Below are 13,112 nucleotides of genomic sequence, written 5' to 3' on the forward strand. Positions count from 1 at the left end.
TCTAGCATTCTGTCAATGTTGATTAAAAGTTTAATAGCTTCACATATGATTTCATACATAATGCAGCAGAATGAAGATTCCTTGGGATTATATTACTTAAGAATTGTGTTAAGAATCTGATTTAATTATGAATTGTTCAACAACAACAGATTGCATTGATATAGCTCCTTGTGTAAGACATCTTGAAGTGCTTCCCAGGAAGGTTAACAGACAAAATTGGACCTCAAACGTGTATTAAAGTACTATGTTTTAAGGAATGTCTTAAAGGGTCAAGGCATAGAGGGTTAGGGAGGGGATTCTAGGACTTGGGGACCAAGTAACTGAAGGCAGGAACACTAATGGTTGTAATAAAAATCAGAGATGAGCTACACTCCAGAATCAGAAATGATAGAGTGCTCAGAGAAGATGTAAGACTGGAGGAGGACACCAAGATCAGGAGGGGCCAAGGAGGGATTTTAAACACAGATTGCAAGTTTGCAAGCAAGGTATTACCAAATTGAGAACTAGTGTAGGTCAGCCAGCACATGGGCAAAAGGGGTTTGGTGCAAGTTTGGACTCAAGTAGCAGAGTATCAGTTAGATAAAGTTTATTCTATTCAGTGTTTCTGTCAGCTGTGGTATGTGCTATGGGATTCTTTTAATATGAACTGGAATGTGTTAATGCAGATAGGTGGTGTTAGTTTTATTTTTGAAAGTACCTTTGTCAAATCTCTCATCCCAAACTGCTGCTGGCTGTCACTTCAACCATCATCAGTCGGGGTGAGTGAGTTAATGAGATTACGTGATCTCGCACAGTCTGTGTTCCAATTTCTCATCTGAAGACTTTAAATAATCATTTATTTGTTCGCAAGACTTGAAGTAACTTGCCTCGTCTCAGTACTTCACAATTAATTAATTATTTTTGAGAAAGAATGATTTTAATGTAGGAAACACAGCAGCCAACTTGCACCCAGGTTGAGGGAGGTTGATCTGTTGGTTTTCATCAAGATACCAGAGCGAATTCCCCTGCTCCTTTTCAAAATAGTGGCATCAAATTGCTTACTTCCCCCTGAGATGGAATGTAAATGTTTCAATCCAAAAGATAATGCCTTTGACAGTGTAGCATCCCATCAGTCCTGCACTGGGAGTATCAGTTTAGGATTGTTTTTACATGTCTGGAATGGCACTTGAACCCACTATCTTCTGATTCTGAGGACAGTATTTATTACCCAGTGAGTTAATTCTGTCTGTATGATCCTTCCTTCAGGAATTACAGATAGCTTTGTTTTTGATTTCTTCCTTTGACGGGTCAGATCATTCCTCAAGCAGCCTTAGCTCAGGTTAACTGAAAAGTGAGATTAGGAGCTTAAATGGTATCCACATAGCTACAAGACCTACATCCTTTCAATATCTACTGTGTTCTCTGTTTCTGGTTTTTTGTATTTTCCTGATTTTAATCCCTCCACTGTTTGTGGTCATGCCTTCAGCTGTCTAACCCTAAGCTTTGGAATTCTCTCCCTAAAGTGCTCTCCTCTCGAGACTTGTTTAAACCTATCTTTAACTAAGATTTTGCTCACCTTTTGGATTATCTCCTTATGTAGCTGTGTCAATATGGAAGTGTTTTTTTGTTGCTGCACCATTCAAATATTCTTCATCCTCTGATTCAGCTGAAAATGAGAATTTAGCACATTGTGGCCTGCTGTTGTGTGCAACCCTCTCCTTTGTTATAACTTTATGCCAAGTGCAGAACACCCAGTACTGTTCAGAGTAACCGAGGTTGTAAAGTCTGTGTGGCACTGTTCTGTGCTTGTACTTTTATGTAAACACTCAGTATCAAATCCTAGGAAATACTTGACACATCTTCACAGCATGTATCTTGTCGTTTCATTAGACTGATCTAGTTGAACTATAGAATTTTGCAGCATTCCTGAAATATGTGCTATTATGAATGGTGAGCTGTTTGAACTTGGGTGCAGCTTTGTTGCTGACTTTGGATGAATTTGGTCCACACGTTGTGCCGCACTGGGTTTAATCTGTTCTACCATTGATTCTCACTACAAATGCAAAACACTTTGGAAGAACATCAAGAAAAAACAAATGGGTGGGTGGGGGAAGTTGATAAGATCTCATGGCTTTCACATTCTTTAAACAACACAGCTGTATCACTTTCAAACCACTAAAACTGTTTGTCTGTACCTTGCCTGAATTTGTTTTTACTTAATGAAAAGAAACTCAAATTCTTGTTTTTCACTGATCTGCATTTTGCACAGGTCAGTGTGTTGGAACTGAGAGGAATACACCCTTCCGCCTTGGACTGTCATCAGAGGGAGAAGGAAATGATTTTGCTTTTAGTGTGGCGTCAAGGCTACAGACATAAAATTAAATTTGATCGAAGCACTTTTTTTCAATGAACCATCCAGATGACCTGATGGGATTGTTGTGTGTTGCTCTTCCCCAACCTCACCCCGCCCCCTGTCATCAGCAGAAGTACCATCCTGGCCCTGCTGTTTTCTGTTCTGACAAAGGGTCACTGGACTGAAACCATTAACTCCGTTTCTTCCTCTACAAATGTTCCACGCCTTCTGAGTTTCTCTAGCACTTTGAGTTTTTGTTTCTGGTTTCCAGCCTCTGCAGTTACAATACAATACAACAAAACTCAGGAACTGGCCCTTTGCCCACCAGGTCTGCACTGATTATAAAAGTTGGCAAGTTATGTTGCAGCTGTACAAAACTTAGCTACACCACTTTTGGAATATGGACTAAAAGAATGTGGATGATTTGCAGAGGGGACAGAGGAGGTTTACTAGGATGTTGTCTGAGGAGAAAGTGAGGTCTGCAGATGCTGGAGATCAGAGCTGGAAATGTGTTGCTGGAAAAGCGCAGCAGGTCGCGCAGCAGGTCAGGCAGCATCCAGGGAACAGGAGAATCGACGTTTCGGGCATAAGCCCTTCTTCAGGAATGGGGAAAGTTTGTCCAGCAGGCTAAGATAAAAGGTAGGGAGGAGGGACTTGGGAGAGGGGCGTCGGAAATGTGATAGGTGGAAAGAGGTCAAGGTGAGGGTGATAGGTCAGACTGGGGTGGGGGCGGAGAGGTCGGGAAGAAGATCTCAGGTTAGGAAGGCGGTGCTGAATTTGATGGATTTGACTGAGACAGGGTGTGGTTGGTCCGGGTGGCCCAGAGGTGTTCTCTGAACGCTCCGCAAGTAGCCGGCCTGTCTCCCCAATATAGAGGAGGCCACATCGGGTGCAGAGGATGCAATAGATGATGTGTGTGGAGGTGCAGGTGAATCTGTGGCGGATATGGAAGTTTCCTTTGGGGCCTTGGAGGGAGGTGAGGGGGGAGGTGTGGGCGCAAGTCTTGCACCTCCTGCGGTTGCAGGGGAAGGTGCCGGGAGTGGAGGTTGGGTTGGTGGGGGGTGTGGATCTGACGAGGGAGTCACGGAGGGAGTGGTCTTTACGGAATGCTGATAGGGGAGGGGAGGGAAATATATCCTTGGTGGTGGGGTCCGTTTGGAGGTAGGATGTTGTCTGGTCTGGAGGGTTTTAGTTATGAAGAGAGATTGGATAAACCCGGGTCGTTTTCACTGGAAAAGTGGAGACTGAAAGGAGGTGCAACCTAATAGAGGTCCATAAAATTTGGAAAGGCATAGATAGTGTGGAAAGATCATGGACGTGAGGGCCAAGATTCAGGCTGAGTGGGGAAAGGTTTTCACCCAGAGGGTGCTGGGTAGCTGGAACACACTGCCGATGGAGATGGTGGAAGCAGCATGGTAACAATGTTTAAGGCCTGTCTTGATAGACATGTGAATGTGAGGCAAACAGAGAGCCAGATACAGCGCATGGGCAGTGAATAGTGGGTCTAAATAAGGACAGGGAATCGGTCATTTGTTTTGTTACATTGTTGAATGTGTGTCTGTGGTCTCCATCTCAGGCTGATGTCAAGTTTGTTTTGTATCCCTCGCAGTTAGCAAGGTTTTCCTCTCAGTGTGGGATTATAGGGAATCGACACAGGATTCTTTCTTCGATCGTCTGCCACAGCCCACTCTTATCATCTACAGTTGCTCCTTCAAATTGACTTAGAAATTTGGGGATTTTTCAGTTTCATGCACTTCATATCAAAATGTGCAAAAATCCGGGAGAGAGAGGAGTCAAACTGTAACCCCCAACTTCCTGGGTAAATCTGAAGCAAATTTAGTACTTTATAAAAATGTAACTTTTAATTACTAAAATACAGGCACAAAAGATCTTTGAACAGATAGCTAGTTTTAGGAATTGGAAGATATGGAATAGTTCAGATGTTTTTGAAAAGGATGCCATGCTGATTTATCAAGAACTGAAGTCAACAATGTTTTGTGTTGTAAGCCTCCAGATGTTATAGAGAGGAAACTGACTTTGGAGATGACAGACAAAGCTTTCAAGGAGATAAGAGACGCATTTATGGTTCATAATTACCTGAAGACATCGTTTTGAAATGTCTTAGGTGGCCTTTATGCTAAGGTGGCCCAGCACCCTTTTCTGGATTGAATTTTCTGCTTTACAGACTTGCGAGTCAGTAAGGGAGATACCCAGAATTTCTCAACCTGAGTTTCCAAATACCGATATTACTGGTTATCTCGTAAAATCTGGATAGATGGATTGACACCAATATCCAAAGACTCAGACCCAGGGTGAATGCAATCCCAACTGAAGTTTTACTATTAGGCTACAGCTTTTCACAATTCCATTTCATTGACAGGAAACCAAGTGGACTATGCAAAGTCGTCATAATCTGTCCTTTGTTTCCAGACACTTGGCCAACAGTTTTCTTTTGTTGCCTTTTTGTTTAAAATATCACCTTTGCAGAGACTGTCTTTATTTATAGAGTCATAGAGACATACAGCACAGAAACAGACCCTTCGGTCCAACTTATCCATGCCGCCCAGATATTCCAACCTAATCTAGTCCCATCTGCCAGCACCCGGCCCGTATCTCTCCAAACCCTTCCTATTCATACACCCATCCAGGTAAATTTTAAATGTTGTAATTGTACCAGCCTCCATCACTTCCTCTGACTGTGGACAATTTAGTATGGTCAATTCTTCTAACCTGCACATCTTTGGACTGTGGGAGGAAACCGGAGCACCCGGAGGAAACCCACACAGACACTGGGAGAACGTGCAAACTCCACACAGTCAGTCGCTCGAGGCCGGAATTGAACCCGGGTCCCTGGCGCTGTGAGGCAGCAGAGCTAACCACTGAGCCACCATGCTTGTTTTTGGGATTGAAGATTAATTTAATTCCAGATCGCAGCTTAGATGTTAACTAGTGTTTGCCAGTTATTTTAAGAATAGATTTTGTTTCTGATCAATGGATTATTTTTGGAAAGCCTGACGAAATTCACTGTTAGGGGTTCAGACACAGAGTTCCTTGAAAGTTGTCACAGGTCGACAGAGCAGTAAAGATGGTACATTTGCCGTCATTGCTCATCCAGTGAGTATAAGCGTTGGGACATCGCATTGTGGTTGTACAAGACATTAGTGAGACCACTTCTGGAGTACTGTGTACAGTCTGGTTGTCCTGCTATAGGAAGGATATTATTAAATTGGAGATGTTGCAGAGAAGATTTACAAGGATATGACCAGAACTGGAGAGTGGGATAGGCTAGGATCTTTCTCACTGGATGTTCTGAGGAAGGGTCACCTAACGCAAAATGTTAACTTTGATTTCTGTTCATAGATACTGCCAGACCTGCTGAGCTTTTCCAGCAACTTCTGTTTTTGTATCTCTTTCACTGGACTTAAGACATTGAGGCGTAATCTTAGAGGTTTATAAAATCACGAAGGACATAGATAAGATGAATGGCAAAGGTCTTTTCCATGGGATAGGAGAGTTCCAAACTGGAGGATATAATTTTAAGATGAGAAGAGAAAGATTTAAAAGGGACCTGAGGGGCAACATTTTTCATTCAGGGTGGTGCATGTATGGAATGAGCTGTCAGAGGAAGTGGTAGGTGCAGGTACAGTTTCAACATTTAAGAGACATTTTAACTGATACATGAATAGGCAAGGTTTAGAGGGATGTGGTCCAAATGCTGGTAGATGGGACTCGTTTAGTTGGCATGGATGAGTTGAACCGAAGGTCTGTTCCCTTGCTGTATGACTAAAGTTGTACAAAAAGAAAGCAATTAGCCATTTGTGAGATAGAGCCAATGTGATTGGTGGGAGTGGGGAACTACTGGGCCTTGATTATCAGCATATTCCTTCTGTCACAGCTACTGTGGTAAGCAAATGGGAAGCCTGTTGTTATTTACAAGCCATCTTTTGAATTACTCCAAGGTGTGCAGTTCCAAAAAAAACAGATGTTTTATTTTCCAGCTCAGCCTCTGTGGAGCTGGTTCACACACAGGAATACTTAAAGATGGCCCACAACTTCTCGGATAAAAATAGAACATATGATGGCATCCATCAAGGTTAAAAGAAAGCAGAGAAGATTAAACATCCTAGAGTGAGTGGTGGTAGTGAAAGGAATATTTGAAGTTTACAGGAAAATTAGTTAGAAGGAATGAAACTCACTTATACAATTCACTTATACAGGGAAGTGAACTGGAGAGGGGCCAAATTTAAAAAAAATCAAACATTCCAAATGATTTTGAGCTTAGAATTGCTTTATTGAGCAGCTGGTTGGAAAGAGATGATAAAGCCACCAAGTGATGCAGTGCAAAAAGAGACCATCACAGGAGATTGCAAGTTGAGCCCCCTCCCCTGCTCTTTCCTTGCAGCCTTGCATTTTAATTTCCGATTCTAACCAGTTTGCTCTGTAAGTTCCTGTTGAAGCTGCTCCCTTCACCCTTGCAGGAAGTACCTTTCAGATCATCATAACAGTGTAAATTCCGTTTCCCATCATCCCACCTCCTTTAGTTTGCTAATTTCTTTAAATGTGTGTCTCTTGTTACTTACTATCCTTTCCTCCACTCCAGTTTCTCCTTATTCACTCTACCAAAATCCTTCATTATGTTGAATGTCTCAGTCTAATTATCTTTTTAACTTGCACTTTCACACTGAACAGCATCTTCAGTCAGTGACAATTTGATAAGTCACTGAGGATAATATTTAAATGACTTGGCCAATGGGAAACTTGCTGGGTCTCTTAACTCCTTGATTTTTATTTTCCACAATGTCTTTCCTGCTTTTCAGTTAGACTTCAAGTTGAGGAATTGCCTCCTTAACCACCTCCATCACAGAGTGCCTTGTTCCACCTCCGTAGCATCACCCTCCACTCCTGCCCCAGTCTATCTGCTGCTGAGTCTCTGGTGACACTTCTATTATCTACAGACCTAAGCATTCTGACACACTCCTGGTTGGCTTTGTTTCGGGTGAGGGATGGAAGATTGCATTACCCATATCCTAACCCCAAACTTCCTCATCCAATCCCACCCCCACCTACGCACCCTGCCACCATGAAATTCAAATTTTCAAATTTGGGTTCATACTCCCCACCCTTCCCTAACAACAGCAGCTAGTCTGTATACTGTCGATGCATTAAACTGTGCAGAAGACTCTATCTGCTTTTTGTGGGAGCTTTATTAAAGTTTTCACAATGTCTTTGTTCTTTCCCACTGTGTGTTTGTGAATTACAGCCAAACTGGTCCAATTGGGAGAGTACATCCTGCTATACAATTGTGGGACATGACAGCACAGGAAGAGGATGGTTCACACACACTCCATGTACTCACCATCATGACATTGGGAGGGATATGGAAACTAAGGGTCACACTTGTACAAATCAGAACAACGATAAAATGACCCAGAATCTGAAAGGTGATGAAGAATCTGGCTTGCTGATTCTGAAATTGAGTCTAGTTGCATCACAAAGCTTCAGTAAACAGCTTTTTTATTCTTTCATGGATATGGATGTCATTGGTTAGGTCAGCATTCACTGCAAATCTCTGGTTATTGATCCTTGGGAAGATGGCAGTGAGCTGCCGCCTTGTACCACTGAAGTCCATGTGCTGTAGAGAAAGCCATGGCGCTATCTGGGGGAGAGTTCCAGCATTTTAACCCAGTGATAACTTGCAGTTGGTGGTTTTGTATGTCTCCTGCTCTTGTCCTTCTAGGTGCTGGACGTCACAAGTTCAGAAGGAACCTTGGTGAGTTGCTGCTGTGCGTCTTGTGGATGGTACATGCAGTTCCTATTGTGCACCAGTGCTGAAAGGAGTGAAGGTTTAAGTTAGTGAATAGGGTGTCTATCAAGTGGGCTGCTTTCTCCTTATGTTGAGATTCTCGAGTGTCGTTTGAACTGCACCCAACAAACTCCAACTTGTGCCTTTGTAGATGGTGGACTTTGGGAAGTCAGAATTTCCAGACTCTGACCAGCTCTTATAGTCAAACTGCTTGTATGGCTGGTCCAGCTGAGCTTCTGGTCAATGCTGGTGATTGAGCTGTTAATTGTGGAATACTCACCAAGGGCAATACAATTTAATTGGCAAAGGGAGACTGATCTTGTTGGTGATGGTCACTGTCTGGGACAAAAGGAAAAATTTTACGCACACACTCTGAAGGGTGTGTGTATATATACACACTGCAGTCTGGGTGCCATGCTGGTGTGTGCAGAACCAACGAGCTGTGATGATTTTGTCTAAAAGATTAATACGTTACAAATGTTGCCTGTCAATATATGGGCTGTGGGTAGATAAAGTCTTCAATATTTATAACAGGAGGGTATGGCATTATTGCAATGAATTAAGAATAGCATGCCAGAGGTGATGAATATCATGAGGTTGTTGGTTTGAATGTTGGTTTCTGTGGTGCATTGGTAATACAGATATGACAGGTACTGGCACAGTGGTTAGCACTGCTGCCTCACAGCGCCTGAGACCCGGGTTCAATTCCCGCCTCAGGCGACTGACTGTGTGGAGTTTGCACGTTCTCCCCGTGTCTGCGTGGGTTTCCTCCGGGTGCTCCGGTTTCCTCCCACAGTCCAAACGATGTGCAGGGTCAGGTGAATTGGCCATGCTAAATTGCCCGTAGTGTTAGGTAAGGGGTAAATGTAGGGGTATGGGTGGGTTTCGCTTCGGCGGGTCGGTGTGGACTTGTTGGGCCGAAGGGCCTGTTTCCACACTGTAATCTAATCACTATAACCCAGAGAGCCGAACACAAATATTTGAGCTAAAATTCCACTGCAACAGCTGAGGAATTTAAATTTAGTTAATGAAATCTGCAATAAAAAGCTGCATTGGGAATGGTGATCGTTGAGGTTCTCATTGTTTTAAGAATTTGGTTCCCTTTAGGAAAGAAAACTTGCTGTTGTCTGATCAAGCCTAATGTGTAACTCCAAACTCCCACAAACCGGTTTGACTCTTTCCCACCTGAAGTAACCCAGCAACCAGTCAGTTATACTCCAGACTGAGGCTCATCATTACCTCAAGCAGTTAGGGATGGGTAATAAACATTGGCCTTGCCAGAGCTGCCCCCACACAAAATTAATAAATAAAACCCTACTCCGTGCTCTTGACCTCTCTCTTTCTGAAAGTGACAACTCAAAATGTATTTATCATGAAATCCTTATTTGCAGAAACGAGTTCAGCAACCAAAAAGTTTGAAAGTGAGTCAAAGTTAGTGAGGGATAAAGCAATAGCAGTGCAATGTTAAGTGGAAATAATAGATTTTAGGTCCCATGAAGTAAATTCAGTACATTAATGGAAATAGATTGAAGATTAACTGAGCTCAGTAAACCATGCAGGCTACAGAAATAATCAAGACACAATTAATATTCTGTGTTACTGAAATGTGTTCCTTGGATTTTTAATTGATAATTGTTGGTTTTGCATTATCCATCTCTAGTACAAAGAAAACTATGATGATGAAGTCACTATTACTGTGGAAAAGGAGCAGTTTATGGATGAATTCTTCCATCAGGTAGGACATTGAAACTGGATCGATGGGGCGGGGACATCGGGGTGAGTTTTATTTAACTATTGGTATCATTTGGCACCATTACAACTACTAATTTTTGGTAAACATTCAATGTTGTATGTTTCTTGTTGTCATTGTTCCTTGTTCCTTTCCTCCTGAAGAGTCAAGTGCATTAGTGCTGCTCTGTACCGATGCTGTTATAAAAATATCTGGCACTCACCAGTTTATCATTTCCCTGTCTTACTGAGGACGAGCTCCCTGTTTGTGGCTTGTCTTTTCAACCCTTCACAGTTTGTGTCAAGACTCACTGACTGAGAAGCACAACATCATTATGTGCACTGGGCTGCTGGCAGAGAGTGATCAAAGCTTGGGCCCATTCTGCATCCACTTGCAATAGTGTTATCAGTGAAAGTGTGGCTTATTATAAACAGGGCTCTCTGAAAAGCAGACATGTTGGGTTTAAACATTAGACTGTACGGTGAAATTTTGTGATCGAGTTGTTTGGGCATTGTATGTTAAACTGGTGAACCGGCTATGCAAATACAACTTGTAACTACAGAAAAGATTGCATTCTAGGTTGAGGACATCCGAGGATGCATTGACCAAATTGCGGAAAATGTGGAAGAGGTGAAGAAGAAACACAGCGTCATCCTATCCGCACCGAACCCCGAAGGGAGTAAGTAACAGCTTGGAAAAAAATTCAAATTGCAGCTGTGTAAATGTTATGCAGATGTTCTATTTGTTGTTTGATATCAGTGACATATGGGTTGGAATTTGCAGTAATGAAAATCCATTTGGAATTTAACCAGCTCGTATTCATAGTTCAGGAAATGGATGCTGAGCCTTATAGATTCCTGATGGGAGCTGTAATAAACAGGAAATTACATCTGTTAGGAAGTGGCTGCATTATAGCCAAGATTTTTCTGTAAATTGCTGAAAACCACTTGGTAGAAGAAGCATACTCGAGAGCAGGGACTAAAGCAGCCTTGGCATTTGGACTTCATATGTTTGCTCTCGTGTTTTAGTATCAATGATGATGACAGTGATTCAGCTGCTTTAATTGGATTTCAAGGACTTTCTGAACCTAAGCTTCAAAATTTCCTGAACTTCAGGCAGGCTGAGGTTAAATTCAGTCAATATGATTAGCTGGTTTGTGATGGCTTCTGACCACCATACGATATAGGAGCAAAATTAGCCCATTCAGCGCACTAAGTATGCTCCACCATTCGATCATAGCTAATTAAGTTTCTCAACCCCATTCTCCTGCCTTCTGCCTGTCACCCTTGGTTCAAGATACTGATCAAGAATCTATCTATTTCTGTCTTAAATACACTAAATGACTTGGCCTCCCTTTGTCACCAGCTGCTATCCTGAAAAAAGATGCCTTTATCCCTACTTTGTACCTTCTACCAGTCAGCCAATCCTCTATCCATGCTAGTTCCTTCCCCCTAACACCGTGGGCTCTTGTCTTATTTAGCAAGCTCCTGTGTAGCATCTTATCAAAGACATTGTGGAAATACAAACAGATTGTGTCCACTGGGTCTCCTTTGTCAAACTTGCTCCTTACCACCTCAAGGAAGTCTAACAGCTTTGTCAGGCATCACCTCCCTTTGATGAATTTGTGCTGACTCAGTCCTATTTTACCAAGTGCTTCAAAGTATTCCACGAGCTCAACCTTAAATAATGAAAATTAAAAACTTACCAATCTCCGAGGTCAGGCTAACTGGCCTATAATTTCTCATCTTCTACCTCATTCCCTTCTTAAAGAGACGTGTTACACTGGCTGTTGTCCAGTCCTCTGAGACCTTCCCTGACTCCAGTGATCCCTGAAAGATCACCACTAATGCCTCTACAATCTCCTCAGCTAATTCCTTCAGAACCCTGGGATGTAAACCTGGATGATTTATCTGCTTCCAGTTTCCCCAGTCTTAGCTTCCTTAGTGATAGCCACGATACTCACCTGTGTGTCCGACTTGATTGAAGTTCTGATATGCTACTGGTGTCTTCCACACTGAAGACTGGTGGAACATACCCCTATCAGTTCCTCCATCATTGTTTTATTCTCCATTACTACATCTGCAATGGTCCAATGTCCACGCTTGCCTCTCTATTATATTACTAGTGAGCTCACCTTCACATTTCATTTTCTCCCCTCTAATTGTTTTTTTATGTTATCCTCCACTAGTTTTTAAAGGCTTCCCAATCCAGTGGCTTCCCATTAATCTTCAGACAGTTTGCTTTTTCTTGCACTTTTATTCTGTCGCTGACTGCCCTAGTCAGCCATATTTGCCTTGACTTCCCCTCAGCATGTTTGTATCTTCTTTAGGATGAGTTTCTGCTATGCCTCCTGAATTAACCCCAGACATTCTTGACATTGCTGCTCTACAATTTTCCCTTATGATCAATTTTGGCCAGCTCCTCCCTCATGTCTTTGTATTACCTTTACTTAATTGTAATACCGTTGCATCTGATTCAAGCTTCTCCTTCTCAAACTGTGGGATGAATTCTCTCATATTATGGTCACTGCCCCCAGGGGTTCCTTCACCTTAATCAAGTATGCCTCATTACATGTCTCCAAATCCAGGGTTGACTGTACCCGAGTGGGCTCTGCCATAAGCTGCTCAAAAAAACCATCTTGTGGACATTCCACAAATTCCCTTTAGAATATAGAATGTTGAGCAGAGAACGGTAACAGTGCAGAAACGGGCCCTTTGGCCCATGATGCTGTGCCAAACATGATGCCAAATTTTCCTGAGATCCGCTACCAACCTGATTTCCTCATTCTATTTGCATATCAAAGTCCCCTATGATTGTTGGAATTGTGTCTTTCTGACATGCCTTTTCTAACTCCTGATTTATTTTCTGCCCCACATCCTGACTACTGCTAGGAGGCCTGTATATGACTCCCATTAAGGTCATCTTCCTTTCCTGGTTCCTCAACTCTTCACTTACAGCCTTCGAACCGATGTCACTTCTTGCTAGTGACTTCAGTTTAATCCCTTACTAACAAGGCAACCCATGCACATCTGCTTGTCATAGAGATGTACAGCATGGAAACAGACCCTTCGGTCCAACCCGTCCATGCCGACCAGATATCCCAACCCAATCTAGTCCCACCTGCCAGCACCCGGCCCATATCCCTCCATACCCTTCCTATTCATATACCCATCCAAATGCCTCTTAAATGTTACAATTGTACCAGCCTCCACCACATCCTCTGGCAGCTCATTCCATACACGTACCAC

The 13,112-nt window shown here is 42.7% G+C and overlaps 1 protein-coding gene across 1 annotated transcript in view; it reads left to right on the top strand.

The window, feature by feature from the left end:
• Positions 1-3,223: 3,223 nt before the first annotated feature.
• The window catches only part of stx2b (syntaxin 2b), a 46,528-nt gene continuing 36,639 nt past the window's right edge, over positions 3,224-13,112 (top strand). Inside the window, exons 1-3 of the mRNA XM_043715339.1 lie at positions 3,224-3,260; positions 9,796-9,870; positions 10,444-10,543. Coding sequence (XP_043571274.1) covers positions 3,240-3,260; positions 9,796-9,870; positions 10,444-10,543 — 196 coding nt within the window. The 5' untranslated portion in view covers positions 3,224-3,239. The remainder of the gene's footprint in view (positions 3,261-9,795; positions 9,871-10,443; positions 10,544-13,112) is intronic.

Source organism: Chiloscyllium plagiosum, chromosome 25 (assembly GCF_004010195.1).
Source record: "Chiloscyllium plagiosum isolate BGI_BamShark_2017 chromosome 25, ASM401019v2, whole genome shotgun sequence".
Lineage (NCBI taxonomy): Eukaryota > Metazoa > Chordata > Chondrichthyes > Orectolobiformes > Hemiscylliidae > Chiloscyllium > Chiloscyllium plagiosum.